At 55.9% G+C, this 15,024-nt stretch overlaps 5 protein-coding genes across 5 annotated transcripts in view; 2 read left to right on the top strand and 3 right to left on the bottom strand.

Moving 5' to 3' along the window:
* Nucleotides 1-2,211, bottom strand: part of PUNSTDRAFT_146130 (FMN-dependent alpha-hydroxy acid dehydrogenase) — a 5,008-nt gene extending 2,797 nt beyond the window's left edge. The window contains exons 1-7 of the mRNA XM_007387643.1: nucleotides 1,514-2,211; nucleotides 1,335-1,416; nucleotides 1,134-1,263; nucleotides 978-1,052; nucleotides 665-904; nucleotides 255-556; nucleotides 21-147 (exon numbers count right to left, since the gene is read on the bottom strand). Of these exons, the coding sequence (XP_007387705.1) occupies nucleotides 21-147; nucleotides 255-556; nucleotides 665-904; nucleotides 978-1,052; nucleotides 1,134-1,263; nucleotides 1,335-1,416; nucleotides 1,514-1,763 (1,206 nt within the window). The 5' untranslated portion in view covers nucleotides 1,764-2,211. The remainder of the gene's footprint in view (nucleotides 1-20; nucleotides 148-254; nucleotides 557-664; nucleotides 905-977; nucleotides 1,053-1,133; nucleotides 1,264-1,334; nucleotides 1,417-1,513) is intronic.
* Nucleotides 2,212-3,210: 999 nt separating this feature from the next.
* PUNSTDRAFT_128059 (uncharacterized protein) lies at nucleotides 3,211-5,291 on the bottom strand (the record flags this gene model as incomplete). The annotated part of the gene is made up of 10 exons (XM_007387642.1): nucleotides 5,233-5,291; nucleotides 5,019-5,174; nucleotides 4,892-4,966; nucleotides 4,695-4,831; nucleotides 4,433-4,630; nucleotides 4,207-4,359; nucleotides 4,031-4,152; nucleotides 3,878-3,971; nucleotides 3,526-3,798; nucleotides 3,211-3,453 (listed from the first exon to the last, which is right to left on the bottom strand). Exons 2-10 carry the CDS (start codon nucleotides 5,125-5,127, stop codon nucleotides 3,211-3,213), a joined length of 1,404 nt encoding a protein of 467 aa, XP_007387704.1. The 5' UTR covers nucleotides 5,128-5,174; nucleotides 5,233-5,291.
* A 2,528-nt stretch (nucleotides 5,292-7,819) lies between these two features.
* On the top strand, nucleotides 7,820-11,424 carry PUNSTDRAFT_137982 (uncharacterized protein; the record flags this gene model as incomplete). The annotated part of the gene is made up of 22 exons (XM_007387641.1): nucleotides 7,820-8,091; nucleotides 8,147-8,250; nucleotides 8,303-8,439; nucleotides 8,487-8,515; nucleotides 8,576-8,789; nucleotides 8,847-8,996; nucleotides 9,053-9,098; nucleotides 9,146-9,155; nucleotides 9,212-9,279; nucleotides 9,335-9,396; nucleotides 9,446-9,584; nucleotides 9,634-9,722; nucleotides 9,782-10,099; nucleotides 10,155-10,184; nucleotides 10,234-10,375; nucleotides 10,432-10,614; nucleotides 10,671-10,738; nucleotides 10,798-10,850; nucleotides 10,904-10,968; nucleotides 11,022-11,110; nucleotides 11,172-11,253; nucleotides 11,315-11,424. The coding sequence occupies 22 exons, from the start codon at nucleotides 7,820-7,822 to the stop codon at nucleotides 11,422-11,424; spliced, it is 2,460 nt and encodes an 819-aa protein (XP_007387703.1).
* Nucleotides 11,425-12,730: 1,306 nt separating this feature from the next.
* Nucleotides 12,731-13,481, bottom strand: PUNSTDRAFT_137981 (uncharacterized protein; the record flags this gene model as incomplete). Its single annotated transcript, XM_007387640.1, has 4 exons — nucleotides 12,731-12,841; nucleotides 12,893-13,172; nucleotides 13,239-13,286; nucleotides 13,339-13,481. 4 exons carry the CDS (start codon nucleotides 13,479-13,481, stop codon nucleotides 12,731-12,733), a joined length of 582 nt encoding a protein of 193 aa, XP_007387702.1.
* Nucleotides 13,482-13,683: 202 nt separating this feature from the next.
* On the top strand, nucleotides 13,684-14,971 carry PUNSTDRAFT_146128 (uncharacterized protein; the record flags this gene model as incomplete). Its single annotated transcript, XM_007387639.1, has 4 exons — nucleotides 13,684-13,836; nucleotides 13,888-14,084; nucleotides 14,145-14,231; nucleotides 14,303-14,971. The coding sequence occupies 4 exons, from the start codon at nucleotides 13,684-13,686 to the stop codon at nucleotides 14,739-14,741; spliced, it is 876 nt and encodes a 291-aa protein (XP_007387701.1). The 3' UTR covers nucleotides 14,742-14,971.
* Between the last annotated feature and the right edge of the window lie 53 nt (nucleotides 14,972-15,024).

The raw sequence follows: 15,024 nt of genomic DNA, 5'->3' as shown, positions 1-15,024 counted from the left end.
GGGGGNGGGGGGGCACGTACGTAGGAACTGTTGAGCGCGGTCACGTCGCTGGCGCCCATGAGCTGCATGCTCGTGCTGAGCTCGGTCTTGAGCAGGTCGATCATGTGCGTCACGCCCTCCTCGCCCCAGATGTTCGCGAACATCGGCCTGGCACATACGCCAATCAGCTACCGGACCGACCGAGCAAAAAAAACCAAACAAAAAAAAGGAGGGGAGGGGGGGGGGGCGTACAGAAAGCAAAACAGCGGACTCACGACCGGCCGAGTCCGACGGCCCGCGCGCCGAGCGCGAGGAGGATCATCACGTCCGTGCCCCGGCGCACGCCGCCGTCCGCGTACACCTCCATGCGCTCGAACACCTCGGGATAGTTTTTGCGGATGTCGAGCAGGATCTCGACCGCGGTCGGCGCGCCGTCGAGGACGCGGCCGCCGTGGTTCGAGATGTAGACGGCGGGGAAGCCGAGGTCGAGGCATTTCTTGGCGTCGGCCGCGGTCTTGACGCCCTTGGGGACGAGGGGGAGCGAGGTGAGGTTGCGCAGGGCGGCGAGGGACTCGAGCTGGTGGTGGGGCGGCGTCGTGGGTCAGTCAGTCCGTGTGTGTGCGTGTGAGAGAGAGAGAGAGAGAGGACGGGGGCGGGGGAGGAACGGGGGGAGGGAGGGGCTCACGTCGAAAGTGGCGCTGTGTCCGGTGTCGCTCTCCGTGCCGGTGTAGCGCAGGCTGCGGTCGCGGATGCCGTTCACGCCCGTGTTGTCCACGGTGAGGAAGACGGCCTTGAAGCCGGCCTTCTCCATGCGCTTCAGCTCGTCCTTCAGCTGCGTCTTGTTCGACCTATATCTCTCCGACGTCAGCCGCTTCTGAAAAACAAGGATGGGGGGAGGGGGCGTGAGTGCGCACCACACGTATTCCTGAATGAAGGACGGGCGTCAGATCGGGGGGGCAAAGGGCTGTCAAAAGCGGGGGGGTCGGATTAAAACGCACCTGGTGGAACATCGTCTGGTTGTCGAGACCGGCTGCGGCGATCTGCTCGATAGACTTGGTGGACGAGATGCTAGGCTGGCGAAGGCGAGTTCAGAGGAGGTGTGTGGGGGAAAAGGTTCAATCTCTACAAGAAAGCGCGGCGGACTCTCGACGTACGACGTAGAGGATGCCGGCTTTGCCGGCTGCGGTGACGAGGGAAAGCTCCGCGGACTTGCTGGCGTGGCCCGCCTTGGCCGCGGGCGCGATGAAGAAGGGCAGGGAGAAGTTGTGACCGAGGATGGTCGTCCTAGCGGAGGGCTATAAGCGAACCGTTTCGCGACGTGCCCGGCTTGCGGGAGGAGGAGGAGGGGGGCTTACGAGAGCTTCAGGTCGCTGACGTCGCGGAAGCTGAACCCGTTGAGCCGGACCTGCTTCCAGATGTTCAGGTTCGCCTGGTACGCTATTTTTTTTCGCGCGTTCATTCTCAGCCGCACATTCTTCCAAAATGAAAGAAGGAAGGAAAGGAAAGGGAAGGGAAGGGAAGGAAGAAGACGCACTGATTTCGTCGAGGGCGGCGGTGCGGTAGCTGGCGTAGTACCTCGGCTCGAGCACGTTCTTCGCCGCGATCTGGATGTCGTTCAGCGTCCAGATGTCGCTCAAGGGCGGAAGCGTGCCCTCCGTCCAGGTGGAGGTGTTCAAACCGGTGTCCGGGAGGCCCTCCGTGTCGATCACGACGCCGCGGACGGCTGCGCCGGCGAAGGCGAGGGCAGAAACAAGGAGCGTGAGGGGTTGGCGGTAAATCATCATGCTACAGAGGGAATGGGGGTATGTGCGTGGATGCGGGGGGTATGCGTGCGGTTCCGGGATATATGCAGAGTGGATGTGCCGAGGTTCTCAGAGACTGGAATGCGAAGCTGACAGAGGCCGGAAAGTCGTTCAGCACCGGGCGTGGGTGGTGTGGAACCGGGGCTGCGGGAGGAAGGCCAAGGACGCCGGGCGATGGGGCAGGAAAAGGGGGGGCGGACACGCGATGACCGCGGTTCTTGTACTCCGGGCTCCTGTAGTCAGCGCTTCGCGATCGCCGCCCATGCAGTTGCGGTGGTCAGCGCAGCCGAGGAGGCATATGGCGGCGGTCGCGAGTCGGTCGCGCGGGTCGCAGATGGTCGGCGAACGATCAGCTCCCGTTGCTAACGACAGCGCGCGCGACGGCGCTGGTGGCGGCTACCATCGTCGACCGGACGCAACGCCCGTGCGTCATGCATCTTTCTCCCGGTGTTCAACCCGCAAGACGTTTCGCCGGGAAGAAGAGGACCATATGTGAGAGAACGCTGCGAGAGTGAGTCGGAAAGACTCGTGGCTTCGAAGTTCGATGAGCACAACTGGCCGGTGCCCGTTGATGCGCATGATGTGCGGATAAATTCCGCGAACGTCGGTGCGAACATCGCTCGAATCCTTTCCTATTGATCTTACTGTAATTGTCGACAGGATCGACGACGACTTCGCAGCAAGTTGCGAGTGGAGAGAAGGGACCAGCGCGGGGTAAGCGCAATTTTGCCGCGTGGTTTTGACTTTTTGCTTTTGACCAAACGGGATCATCTTCGTGTCCGAGTGCAGAAACATCGCATAGCAATCACCAAGCTCCTTGTGTCGGACCATCGCCTCAGCGTGGAGACTCTGCGGTGGACACAGAGATACCTGCCTCCGGTCGCCCGTGCAACATGCGGCTTTGCCGACTATGTCTCCAGGACGTGGAAGAACCACTCCACATTCTCTTTGACTGCGCAGGAAGCGACGAACTGACGGCCATGCGAACAGAATGTCTCACGGAGTGTACCAAAGTGTCTCGCTCTGCTGCCGCTCCGCTCCACGCCCATTCAGGTTTTTTCAATCGTGCTATTGCCGAACCGCTCACGGTCCCGACTATGGCTCGTTTCGTCAGAAACGCACTTCGTTTGGTGTACTCGCACGAACAGTATCCGTCCACCTCGCGAGGTCTTACAAGACAATCCCGAGCTCCTTGAGCGGACTATCTACGATGCGGTCGATCTGAATGAGGATGACGACGAATAGCGGCAGCTCGCAGAATTGCTCGCCGAGAATTGAAGAGTAGCTCACGGTTGTTAAGTACAATAGATAGACCGACATGTACTGTAATGCACACTTTGGCTGAGGCGGTGTGTTAGCTCTACACGAGCCGAACTACTCCCGTAACCAGTGTTATCCCATCCCACTTGTAGCATACATCATCAGATCATCAGATCATCCCGGTAGTCGCCAGAGGCGTAATGGGACTCTTCGCGATCAGGTCGAGCGTCGTCTGCAGCTGCTGCAGATCACCCGTGAGGGCCTTGCCAAGGTCGGCATCCGTTCCGATGACGCTCCCCAGGGCCAACACCTGGCTTGCGAACCGCTGGGCGGTGAAGTCTACGGGCAGCGTCTCGGACGTCGCCCACAAGGTGCCAAGGAAGATGCTGAGATCCGACGCCGAGCTCATCAACTGCATCATCCGGGGACGCCATCGGTACTCGGAAACCGTACATCAAAAAAAAACAACGAAACGCGCGCGCACCTGGTCGTCCTTCTCCTGCAGTGCCGCCGTCTGGGACACGAGTTGCCGCAGGGCGGGCACAAACCCGTCCAGCTCGGCCTGCAGCTGCCGCGTTTGATCCAGCTGCGCCTGAACGGCTTGCACCGATTGCTCCACGGACGCAAGCCCGGCCGTGCTCGCCGACAGATTCGCCTGGGTGGACTGAACCATGGCGTTCGCGAAGCTGATCGCACCGTTCAGTCCGCCCCAGTCGCCCAGCTCGCCCGCACCGAAGCTGAAGACATCCCTGACGATCTGGTGTGGACACGAATTCCGTGAGCTGGCTATAACGGCGAAAAAGGACGGTGAAGCCCGCCAAGTTGGCACGACCGACCCGTAGTTTCTTATCCTTGCTGGCCTTGTCCTGCGCGGCGTGTAGGCTGTCCTCAGCGAGTTTGATAGCTTGTTGAGCGTTTTGCGCGTACGTCCTGCAGCCCACTCAGCGTTCCGCCAACGTTCCACTTGTGTTACTGCATTGAAAACTCACTGCCGCGTCTTCTGCTCCTGCGACTCGCCGGCCTGGATCGTGGACGCTATTGCACTGATATCGCCGACCTGCGTCAACCTCGTCTGAGCATCGCTCGCCTGCTTAACCGCCTCTGTTGCCAGCTGCGATGCACGGCGTCAGCCTCCCGTTCAGGAGAGAAAGGAGGGACGACGAACGTCTTCGCCTGTCTTCATGAGCGATACCGATTGCATATGTAGCACATCGAACACCGCTGCCACATCGTTGCCTTGGTCCTTGCACGCGCTGATCAGAGCGGGAGTAGTGGTAGAATCTGCCGTGTATAGTTTTTGAATATTGCCAACGAGAGCCTATCCGAGTCGATGACGGATCAGGAGAGGTGTGAGAATGGCGCTGGTGCGCATATGAGCCCCGCGTACGTACCGCGATTCCTGCCATAGCTCGAGCTCCTATACACTTGCTCATCGCATCCAGGCTGTCCTGCAACGCCGAGGTCCGCTTCTGGAGCCCTGCGCATTCCAGTCTTCCGGTGGCGATCTCCTTCCCGAGCGCCTCGACTCGCTGCGCGAGGCTCTGCAACCTGTCTGACGCCGACTTCGCCTGGCCACCGCCCCATATCGGCTGCGCCGTCATATATCAGCCGGCGATTCGGGGCACGACAAGACCTTGCGATGGATTTTTTCACCTGGAGACCTTGAACGATCAGGTTGTTCTCGAACGACGCCTTCCCGTAGGCGCCAGCGAAGCCAACCAGCGGGGCACCCTGGAACTGCCAGACGACAGGGGCGCCCCCGGAGTACCCGTAGTTTTCGGATTGCCGTCCTGCGCATGGGGGGAGGCTGTTCACGGAACAAGACATCGCACAGTCTGAACGAGACGCACCGCTCGATGTGATGAAGCACAATCGCTGGATATCCTTCCCATCTTGAGCCACGAGGACCATAGTGATGGTTTCGCCTAAGCCTGGCCCGTGAGACAGCTTAGCGAGCACCTACGACAGCCCACAAACCTGCGCTCAGGTCAAACTCGGTGGATTTACCTCCTTTCCCCCCGTTCCACGGAGTGGAAGTACCATCCGTGAAATCCAAGGCGAAGCCGTCCACCACCGCGCCGCACATGATCCGGATCTTCGAGATACTCTTGCCGCCGACACCGAGGGCAAGATCTAAAGTCTAACAATGAGCATCGCGCTCCTCGGCAGACAGATCAAAAGCGATACACGCCGTTCCATCGGGTCCCGCCCCAGATACCGGTCGTGGCCCCTTTCGTTACGAACGACTGGGGAACGGGCCCGAGCCAAGTGTTCAGAGACGGATCCCAGGCCATCTGGTGCGTGATCTATGGATCCCGATAAGCTCGATATCTATGACGGCGGGTCTGCCACGTACGAGGTCTGGCCCAGTCCATATAACATCGACGAGGAACCCTGCTTGAACTTGCTGTACGAGGGCCACTACGTCGGATCCAGGAAGGGCGGCGTGTACAAAGCCGGTGCTGTCGCAGCAAATGAGTTACTAATCATGAGCGATCGATGTGGAGCGGTTCAGTACAGTATCCAGCGGACGCCTCCATATTGCCATTCCATGATGTTGTGGGTGGTAGGGTCTTGAAAATAGATCCTGATCGTTTCGTCAGCGTAGCATATAGTAGAGAGAGCGTCTAAACGTACCTGATCTGAACCAGTCCAGCTGCTGCCCAGGAAACAGCTCCCAAAGACACCGAGGGGCTCGAGAATGGCACCGAAAAGCTCGTGAGGGGATTCAACGTCCTGGTTTGTGGGGTATGAGCAACACTTCCTCATCAGACATGCAATGTTTAAGCTACTCGCCAAGGGCCGGTCAGGCTACCAATATATTCTCGAAGAATGTAATTCTCGTCCTGGAAATACAGCCTGATGTCGTTCAGCTCTGTCGAGTAAATCACTATATGCGGGAGTTCCCGAAGAATGGAATGAATAGGTGTACCATTCCAGGTTACAGCGGCGATACCCGATCCAGGGGATCCCTTGATCAATTGCGTAGCATTGGCATCCCATGTTAGCTGTTGAGTCGCTCTCCTGCAACCAGACGTCGGTTATGCAAGTCAGTTGGGAACGTACAAGCCCATACCTATAGCATATGAAGCCGTCCTTATCTTGAAAGAACAGCATGGCTCGCTGGCCATCGCTTGAGTGGACCTCGGCTATGTCGGTACCGGGCATGACGCCAGGCTGGATGAAGTCCGTATTCGCCCAGGTTTTGTCCAAACGTGCCCCTCGGAGCCCATGGGCGGTTGTTTCGTAAAACAAGGAGACCTCGCCGACAGCCGACTGAGGAAGACTGAGAGCTACAGCGCTCAACGATGGACCTAGCTCCATCGTTGACGCATCACGGCCAGATAGGCTGACCGAGAAGGCACAAAGTGAACTTCCGATGGCACAGGGCAGGAGAACATCGGCTAACAAAGATGAGCATGCATGACTACGACACGCAGCGGCGACTCTACCTGCATACCAGCCATCGGCTTGTGCGACGGTTGGTGAACGTGACGCTGCGGACAAAGAATTCGTTATAAATCCAAGGAGAGGCAGTGTTATCCTTTACAAGTGCTACTCGGGACATTCATTGCTGCAGAGACTGCGGCCGCGTTCATATCATTTTGGGCTATGATTTGGTACTTGGAGTGAGATACAAATGATGGCAGCACACAGGAGGCTCACCTGCGGTTATGGTGCCGTCACCCTTAGTAGTGAACATCCAAAGGCCTCGATTGCTGGCGGACGTAGCTATCCGAGTTCCCTGGATCGAGGAGCGTCAACAAATAGAGTGAAAATTATAGGCAGCACGTATACCTGTAGAATATCCATGGCGTCCGAAGGACACAGAACTCATTCATGTCTCTTATACCATCGTCATTCAGGTTTTGCGGGCCCCTTCATCGGCGTTGAAAGGCCGTGGCTTCGCAGGAGAAATGTCCAGATAGAGCATGCTGGATACTCTTCGTATCGCCAGCGCGACTAGTAGCGTAAGCGCTTGCGAGAGATACCCATGCGGACATGACTGAACGAACGTACTCAGTTCGAGTTCGATTGGGTCCGGTGAAGGAGTCGTGGGAACATGCGTCTCACAGCCAATCGCGTCGCCTTATGGCCGCCACTGACCGTTGTGCCCGACGTTGACGTCCCCCAATTCAGAATCGTACCGCGCAACTCCCGTAACGGCCACGAAACACATTCTTTCTGCCCGATGGAACAAGCTTGCGGGAACGCTACGCCGTGTCGCAGGTATTGTGCGGTCGATCTACGCTCGAATCCAACGGATATATGCGCTGTACATGGATCCTGGCGATCGTGTCAGACGTGTCGCCACCTATGTGCCTGGTTCCGGACAACTTTGCTACGGGCTGCCTATATGCGACACGACGTCGGCGCCCTCTTGAACCTTGTCGGGCGGCGTGGCGCGCCCGTGCAATCCAGTCCCGTTGCGGTCGGTATATGCTGATTGGACAGAGTGCTTTTCCGCCCAAACCCTCCTATCCTTGGTGTTGTCGCATCTCGACCGAAATGTCGCTTGGTCTGGGATCTTTGTCCTTGCGACGACAAGCTACCGATCGCTAGCGAGAGACGACCTCCGATGTATGCGCAAACGCCGGATTTGACAATGTCCTCTTCCGCTTCCCTGTCATGCGACTCCGTACTTACCTCCACAATACTCACACCCGGGCATGTTCAGGCCGTAGCAAGGTCGCCGTTGGAAGTATAAAAATACTGGATAAACGGTCAAATCCGTTAGTACATCCATCTCTCTCACATAGCAGCGCAACTCAAACACCATGTCCACCGTACCTCAATCGCCGACTCAGGACTCGTCTCAGACGACGCCAACTGATGTACCTCCGTCTCCAAGTCATGATCCGTCCCAGAGTGCTCCCGATGATGGCTCTCAGGTCACGCCTGGCGTACCTTCATCCCAGACCGTCGACCCGTCGCAGGCCTCCAGCGTTCCGGACACCACGACCTCTCCTTCTATGAACCTCATCACCGTGACCAACGCAGTGAACGCGGCATCTCAAGGACATGACATCAACAACGATCAATGGATGAAGTAACGCACTTTGTGTCTGCTTTCATACGATACCAAACTGACCCATCGGTGACAGTATGTGGTGCAACACGAACTGGGGTGACCTTCTGCAGCCCGCGCCCTTGTCCATCTCTCTTCTTGGAAGTGTTATGATCATCGCATCCAGTACGGACGACTTCTGTGAGCGATTCTCATGCACAGAATACGAAGTCGTAAACTTATTCGATCACAGCATTGATTTCCGATTCGGGTGATAGCACTGTTCCTAGTAACACCACCACTCAACCTGCCAGTACTAGTGCTCAGCCGCAGGTTACGTGGCAATTCGCCAAATATCCCGACTCGTTCAAGGCCTGCCTTCAACAGATGGTATTTCGCATTCACTCGACACTTGCGTTATGCTAACTACCACAAAGGTCGGGGATGGATACACTGCATTCGAAGGGTCTGTTATATATTCTATGTCATCCGCTTTCTCAACACTGATGACGCGTGCATTCACCAGCGCTCATACCAACATGACCCGAATCCAGAACGCGTCAGGGCAAATCCCGGCGTTGATCGCACAGGCTGTTCAGCTCGTAATCAACGGCTCTCCTCGGGAAGTGCAGGCTTTCCTCGGCGATCAGTTGAAGGGCATCTTGCAACTCGCCAACATTTGCCAAGAAGCTGCGCTAGCGAGCGAATCCGCCTTTCTAGATATCTGCGGACTCGCCCAGGTGAATCTCTTGACGTGTTTTGGCCTAGTTTTGTATTGACGTTGTCGGATATCGCAGGAGCTGGTTCTGGCGTGTACCCACAAAGTCGGGACCACTGAGCAGAAACTCGTCGCGAACCAAGTTCACCTTGACGTCCTTCAAGTCCAGAAGGATGCCGACGCACAGGCTGCACAAGATGCAAAGAAGGCGAACGATCTGATGCAGAAAGTATGACCTCGACGTTGTTGTGGCCCTCGTGTAATGTCCTGAATAAAGGTTTACAGTCGTTCACCCAAGCTGAGGACGACTTTCATAACGCTGTAAAGTCTGGTACGTCGGGCACATATATCCCCACCGCTTGTCTCACGCGTTTGCAGTTCCTTCTGGGTAAGCAATAGAATGGTGTCGATGACGTAGGTTTGGGGCTGACTACAGGACCGAAGCTGGGATCTTGTCGGCATGGGCGTCGTTCAGTCCCTCACGTCTTTGTTAGTCTCTGCTGGCAATGCGGGTACATCTGTCCAGCTCTCGGCGCCGGCCCGACCCTTACGTTCGTTCACCACTAGCGATTTCCACGTTCTCTCTCAAAGCACAAGCTGCCGCACTCGGTGTCGGGGCATTCAATAAGGTAATGCAATCTGTACAGATATCCTGTGCCGATGCTCATGGTGGATCAGTTGACCGGCTCGAATGGAAACCCGCCGCCAGTCAACCAGGCTGTCCCTCAAATGCCGCCCACTACGTCGCCCAATGGCATCCCTACCCAACCTAACGGAGCATGCCTAAGTGATCCTGGCCTTCTTCAAGCAAACTCTGGTACGATATCGACACCCCTATCTTGAGTCTATAACTCACGCTGCATCAGTCTTGTGCACGGTCAACGCGATGAAGCAACTTGTTTCCGGAGGTCCGGATGGCAAGCCGGACTGGGATCAGATCCGCGGCTCTGATTCCGTGCGTTCAGTCCCATAAACAGGTTATCGGCCTGCTCACAAACAGCCCCATGCGCACAGACGAGCGGAGGTCAATACGTGCAAGCGACCCTTCAGGAACAACAACAGCGGATCGATCCTAGCATGCCGATCTCATCCAAGCTGGCCGATGACATAACGACAGCTCTTCGTATTATCGGCGATATCCTGAAAATCTCGGGTTCGGTGGATGCCACGGACGACGCATTGGACGGAGACAAGGAGAGCATCGACAAGCTTGTCACCAACCTCCAGGCTCTAGTGACCTCGTGCAACGTGCAACTTGGGCAACCGGGGCAAACACCGGTTGGACCAGCGACCCCGGCACCGCCTGCCGCGAATGCCACCAGCAATGCAGCTGTGAGGAATATAAGTCTTGGTCCTGGAGCGCCTTTCGTGATGACTTTTGATTTAGCAATTGGCGGTAGAGAATTCGAAGTTCCAAGTACGTTATACCCGCATTCCATCGTGCACATTCCCTCACCGGTTTGCAGGTTGATCAAACTCGCGCAAACCTTGAGGCATCCAGGGACGCCTACGAGAAAGCGCAGGACCGCTTGGTCAAAGGACAGGCGGAGCTAGCGAATACCATTACCGAGATCACAAGTCTTTCGCTGACAAATGCAACGCTACAGAGTGAGTTACCCTTCTCCGATATGCGGCGTCGTTCTCTCATCTGACCTTCATATCAGATATGCTGCCAGTGCTACGCAAAGCCGTGGGGGCATTTACAACCTTGCGGGCCCAGTTTTCGCAGATCACCCAGTTCTTTGAGAGCGTTGCCTCTTTGATCACGGACGTGATGACCCCGTCGGTTAGCAGGTGGTCCGCGGCTATGTCTGACGCTGCCAGTATCGCTGGCGTTACTGTTGGAGGTAAGCACTCGCTTGCCAGTTTCGACGTACAACATCAAATCCAGCATCATGCGCAGCCTTCACCCGTCAGATGATCTACAGTCAGATGACGGTTCCGCTGAAGGTTAGCATGCTGGCGGAAAAGGTCGGTCCTCTTCTACGGTCTTACAACGCGTGCCGCCGCTCACCTTACGTCTACTTCAGGTGGCCAGCACGTACCTCGACGTGTCCACACAGTTCATCATGCCCGCCCAGCGGTACGTTTGACGACGAACACGTCTTCGGAGCGCTCTAACTTGCTAACCCGCAGACAAGTCGGTAACATGCTTCAGTTTCCGGAAGGTACCACGCCTGCCGACAAAGCCGCGTTGCAAGGTGCGTACACTCGCTCCAGTTCCCAGTTATAGTATTTTGATCACACGGCGTAGTCAAACTGCAGAAGGCTCAGAGCGACCTGGCTAAGACTGCGACAGCGGCTAGCCAGCATATCTCGGCCCTAGTCACTGCCGATCAGCAGGTAAGCGACGCTGTCGCAAGGTGGTCAAGATCGTATTTTGACCCCGATGTTTGTGGTACAGGGCTTCTCCAAATCGATCAACAGTCGACTTGCATCCATCACCGCCGCAGTCCAGCCTGCTATCCCGGCCATTGCTCAACCTGGTAAGACATGCGTTGATGTTGCAGGTGGAAGATCTGACAAACGCTTTCTCGATCAATCAAGTCCCCTCCGCCATCTCAGGCGTTACGAATGCTCGCGTCACGGACTACGATGCCACGGCAGCTGCCACGAATGCAGCTAATCCGATATACGACACGAGCAGCATGATCTGACTTATTGGCGGACTCTCTCATTGCTGCTGCGTATCGTGCTTTGACGAGAACTCATGTCACGAATATACACGATATCTACTTTCAGTACGAGTCTTCGATTCGCCCTCAGTTGATGCAATGCAAAGCAATTCAACATAGGCCGCGCATCATTCGTGACGCTCCGCGTATGCCTTCAGCGCAGATGATACCGCATACAGACTACCCTGTACCGCCTGACGGAAGAAGTACTTGATTACATATGCAAGGAGGTCTCCCCAAATACCTGGACTTGTCAGGGATCGGGATACGCACACCGCCGGACGTGGCGGCTCACCTCCACGGTCACGTAACCACTGTACGATCGTCAGGATCGATGCCATCCGCGTACTGCTGTCGATCGACATAGAGCAACCAGCGAGGGAGGTGGTATATACCCATCTTACGCGCCGATTCTCATGGTCCAAGGAAACGATGGTGCCCCTTGTCTTCCACGTGGGACCGGTGTCGTCAATCGAGGGAGAGATGCGGACGGTCATCTTGAAGGTTGCACCCTGGGTGGGAGTTAGGTTCCAGAGTGGTCGATAGTCATTCAAGGGATCCACGATGACTTGAGATTCACAATAGTTAGGGCTAAGAGTGCGTCTGTGATACTGAACGCTGGTATAATCTTACATGGCCGGGTTCCAAGACGAGTAATCCTTGAAGTCCATTATGACTCTCCTAAACATCGTTCAGAACATCAGGAAAAACCGGATTTACTAAAAACCTCCTAAAATGTACTAAAATGTGCTCATTTAGTAGCTTTAGAGGGTTTCGGTACCCAATAAGCGACTCTTTCGATAGTCCAATTTTTTCCTGATGAACATGGTCGGGGAACGAGTGAGATGCACTCACCATATCTTGTCCGGTGTTGCTCTGATAACTGCAGCCGACTGGAACTTCATCGGAACATTCAGTGTTCCAACCGAGGTCCTGCCATGGAGCAACAGATGACTCACAGTGACGACCCCTTCGAAGGACGCAGACGGCATCTCCACGCAAGGAGGACAGAAACGATGGTAAGAGGTTCACGGTCGGAACGTCAACGGGCACGTCAACTATGTCGCTAGCTCGGTAGTCGGGCCGGCGTATAATGCAGGTCCACACGTTTTGTGAAACCGGCCAGCCCATCCCGGTACTCGACTCGTACCAATCAGGCGATGACCCAAAATCATCACACCACTAGAACTCCGCACACCGAGCGCGCAGTTCGACGACGTAAACCCTGTCGCGTATGAAAGTACTAATATTGAACGATGGCGTCAAATTGAACATAAACGAATGGATGCTAAAGGGACTCGGACTTCGACTTAAGGCCCTTCGCCATGGCATCGAAGCCTTCCTGAAGCGGTTTGGTATAGAACAGTTTGACGATAAACGCCAGAAACCCGTACATCACCTACAGGTCCGTCAGCTTCCAAAGTTCCGACATGGGGGAAGATATCCTTACTTCTCTCGTTTCGTACTTGCTTGTACGGCCCTCCGGATCCGCAGGTATGACCGACTGCCAGCGATCGCTATACAACACCCATTTGGGTAACTCGTGCGAACCCCAGCATACACGTCTGTTCTCGTGGTCGACATGGGTGACCTCGCAAAGTGTCATGCGCGACGATCGTGTGTCGTCCATAGAGGGAGGCATATGCACTTTCAGCAATACATGCTTGCCCGCTGAGAGTGTTTGGTCATCTAATCTGTGCTTGGCCGCGTTGCACACATCCGCGGATCGACTGAAAATCAGACTCTGTCAGAGAGAGAGCGAGGAATGACCGCGAAATGTTCAGCCTTGCACGTACACAAAAGGGTTCCATTCCGAATATGACTCCAAGTTGATGAGAGTTTCCCTGAGCGTGGATGGCATGAGTAACACGCAATGCAACACATGTCCAGACCCACCAAACTCTGTCTGGAGATGCTTCGATCACGGCCGAGGCGGAGATCTGTAACCAACTGTAGGACACACTATTGTCATTAACATGTTCACGAACCGTCAAGATCCCGCCCGTTGGAGGCAGTGGCAGACCTGTTGGTGAGCTCATGGTATAGTTCACGAATACTTCGCCAAACTCAGACCGAAGGTGTTTATCCACGCGCGTAGCACGTGGCGAATCCTTGTTTTGGACATTGTTTTTTTTCTTCTCCCGACTCGTCTCCAGTTTCATTCATCTCGATGTCTAGCACAAGTCTAGCACGGTCCATCGGACTCGCCCAAGAACGACTTGGCCAGCTTGGTCACGTCTAATGCCACCCAGGAACGCCTACCTTGACGACGACGAACACGAGGGCTACGGCTATGACACTGTTACACTCTCAACCCTTACACATCTCTCGGCTATAGCACGCGCGAACGCGCATACCTTGAGGGGAAGCTGGAGATGTTGGAAAGACCGAAGCGTGAGTGGGAAGAGGGAACGCGAACGGCTGCTGTAAGAGCAGAGGCTGCAGGAGCAGCAGCTCGAGGTCGAGCGCCTTCGCCGTCTACGCAGGAAAATCTCCTTCGTCAACGCCAGCAAGCCGAGTGCGAAGAGGCCGAGCACTGTCGCCACGGACAAAGCGAACGCTTCGTTCAAACCACAGCACCCCTTGATGAGTTCTATCGCGCTCTCGGCCTCCCCGTTCTTCAACGTTTCGATGACGCCATGGTGAGTATCTCCTCGCATATACGCGGTACGAATGCCGATATCGACGTTCATATTTATTAGTCCGCCCGCGGACGTGTCAATCATTAATCTCATCGCGCGCTCGCACACAATCACCGAGCCACGCGCGAGCGCGCTCGATGGCTCCCCGTAGCCTGAAGCAAACCCCTCATCCTACCCCAGGCAGGAGCTCCTCGCTCGCCAAACTCACATCACCGAAGTGGACTCGGGAGCAGCGCGGCGCTGCCAGCAAAATTCGAAGCTTCTATCGCTCTGATTTTCCCCGGCGGAAAGCCCTTGCGTCCATCGCATCCATCGGAGAGCGCTTCGACGAGCTCAAGTCTTAGTTCTCCTTCCTTCCCCTCCACGGCCGGCTTTATCATGGATGACGAAAACGTCCACGTTAATCCGTCACTTGCCCTCAGCTTTTCTTCATACACCGCCGATAGCGGCTCGCACAAGACCGAGAACACGCCCTGGCTCGCGTATACCCGCAAGAACATTCTTCTTCATGCGTACGCGGAGCAGCTCAACCAATTTCTCATCTCCCTCGATACAGTTAGAGGCGGAAGGAGATGGTGCGGAAGGTCGAGGCGGAGGCGGAGAGCTTGGTGGGAGAAGCACTGGCAGGTGTGGAAGGCGCATGCGCGCGCTGTCTAGACCATCGTCCCCGGATCGGCGAAAACTTGATTACGTACACGGTTGCTGCGCGTGGACAACCACTCTCCGTAGGTGACCGTGTTACGCCTTTTGCAGATTCCACCCTACCTACCTACTTACCCACCTACCTACCACGCCTCATCACCTCCGCGCGCGACCTCAACCGCATATCTCCCAGAAGTCAGGCGAGCATCACTGCCTTGGTGTGTGGACGCATGGTGATACATAAGCTCTTATCGTTTCGACTATGTTTGAAGCTACATCAACACCAGCTGAAGTTTCT

This window comes from Punctularia strigosozonata (genome assembly GCF_000264995.1).
Source record: "Punctularia strigosozonata HHB-11173 SS5 unplaced genomic scaffold PUNSTscaffold_14, whole genome shotgun sequence".
NCBI classification, from domain to species: domain Eukaryota; kingdom Fungi; phylum Basidiomycota; class Agaricomycetes; order Corticiales; family Punctulariaceae; genus Punctularia; species Punctularia strigosozonata.
This window is presented reverse-complemented; position numbering and strand designations above follow the sequence as displayed.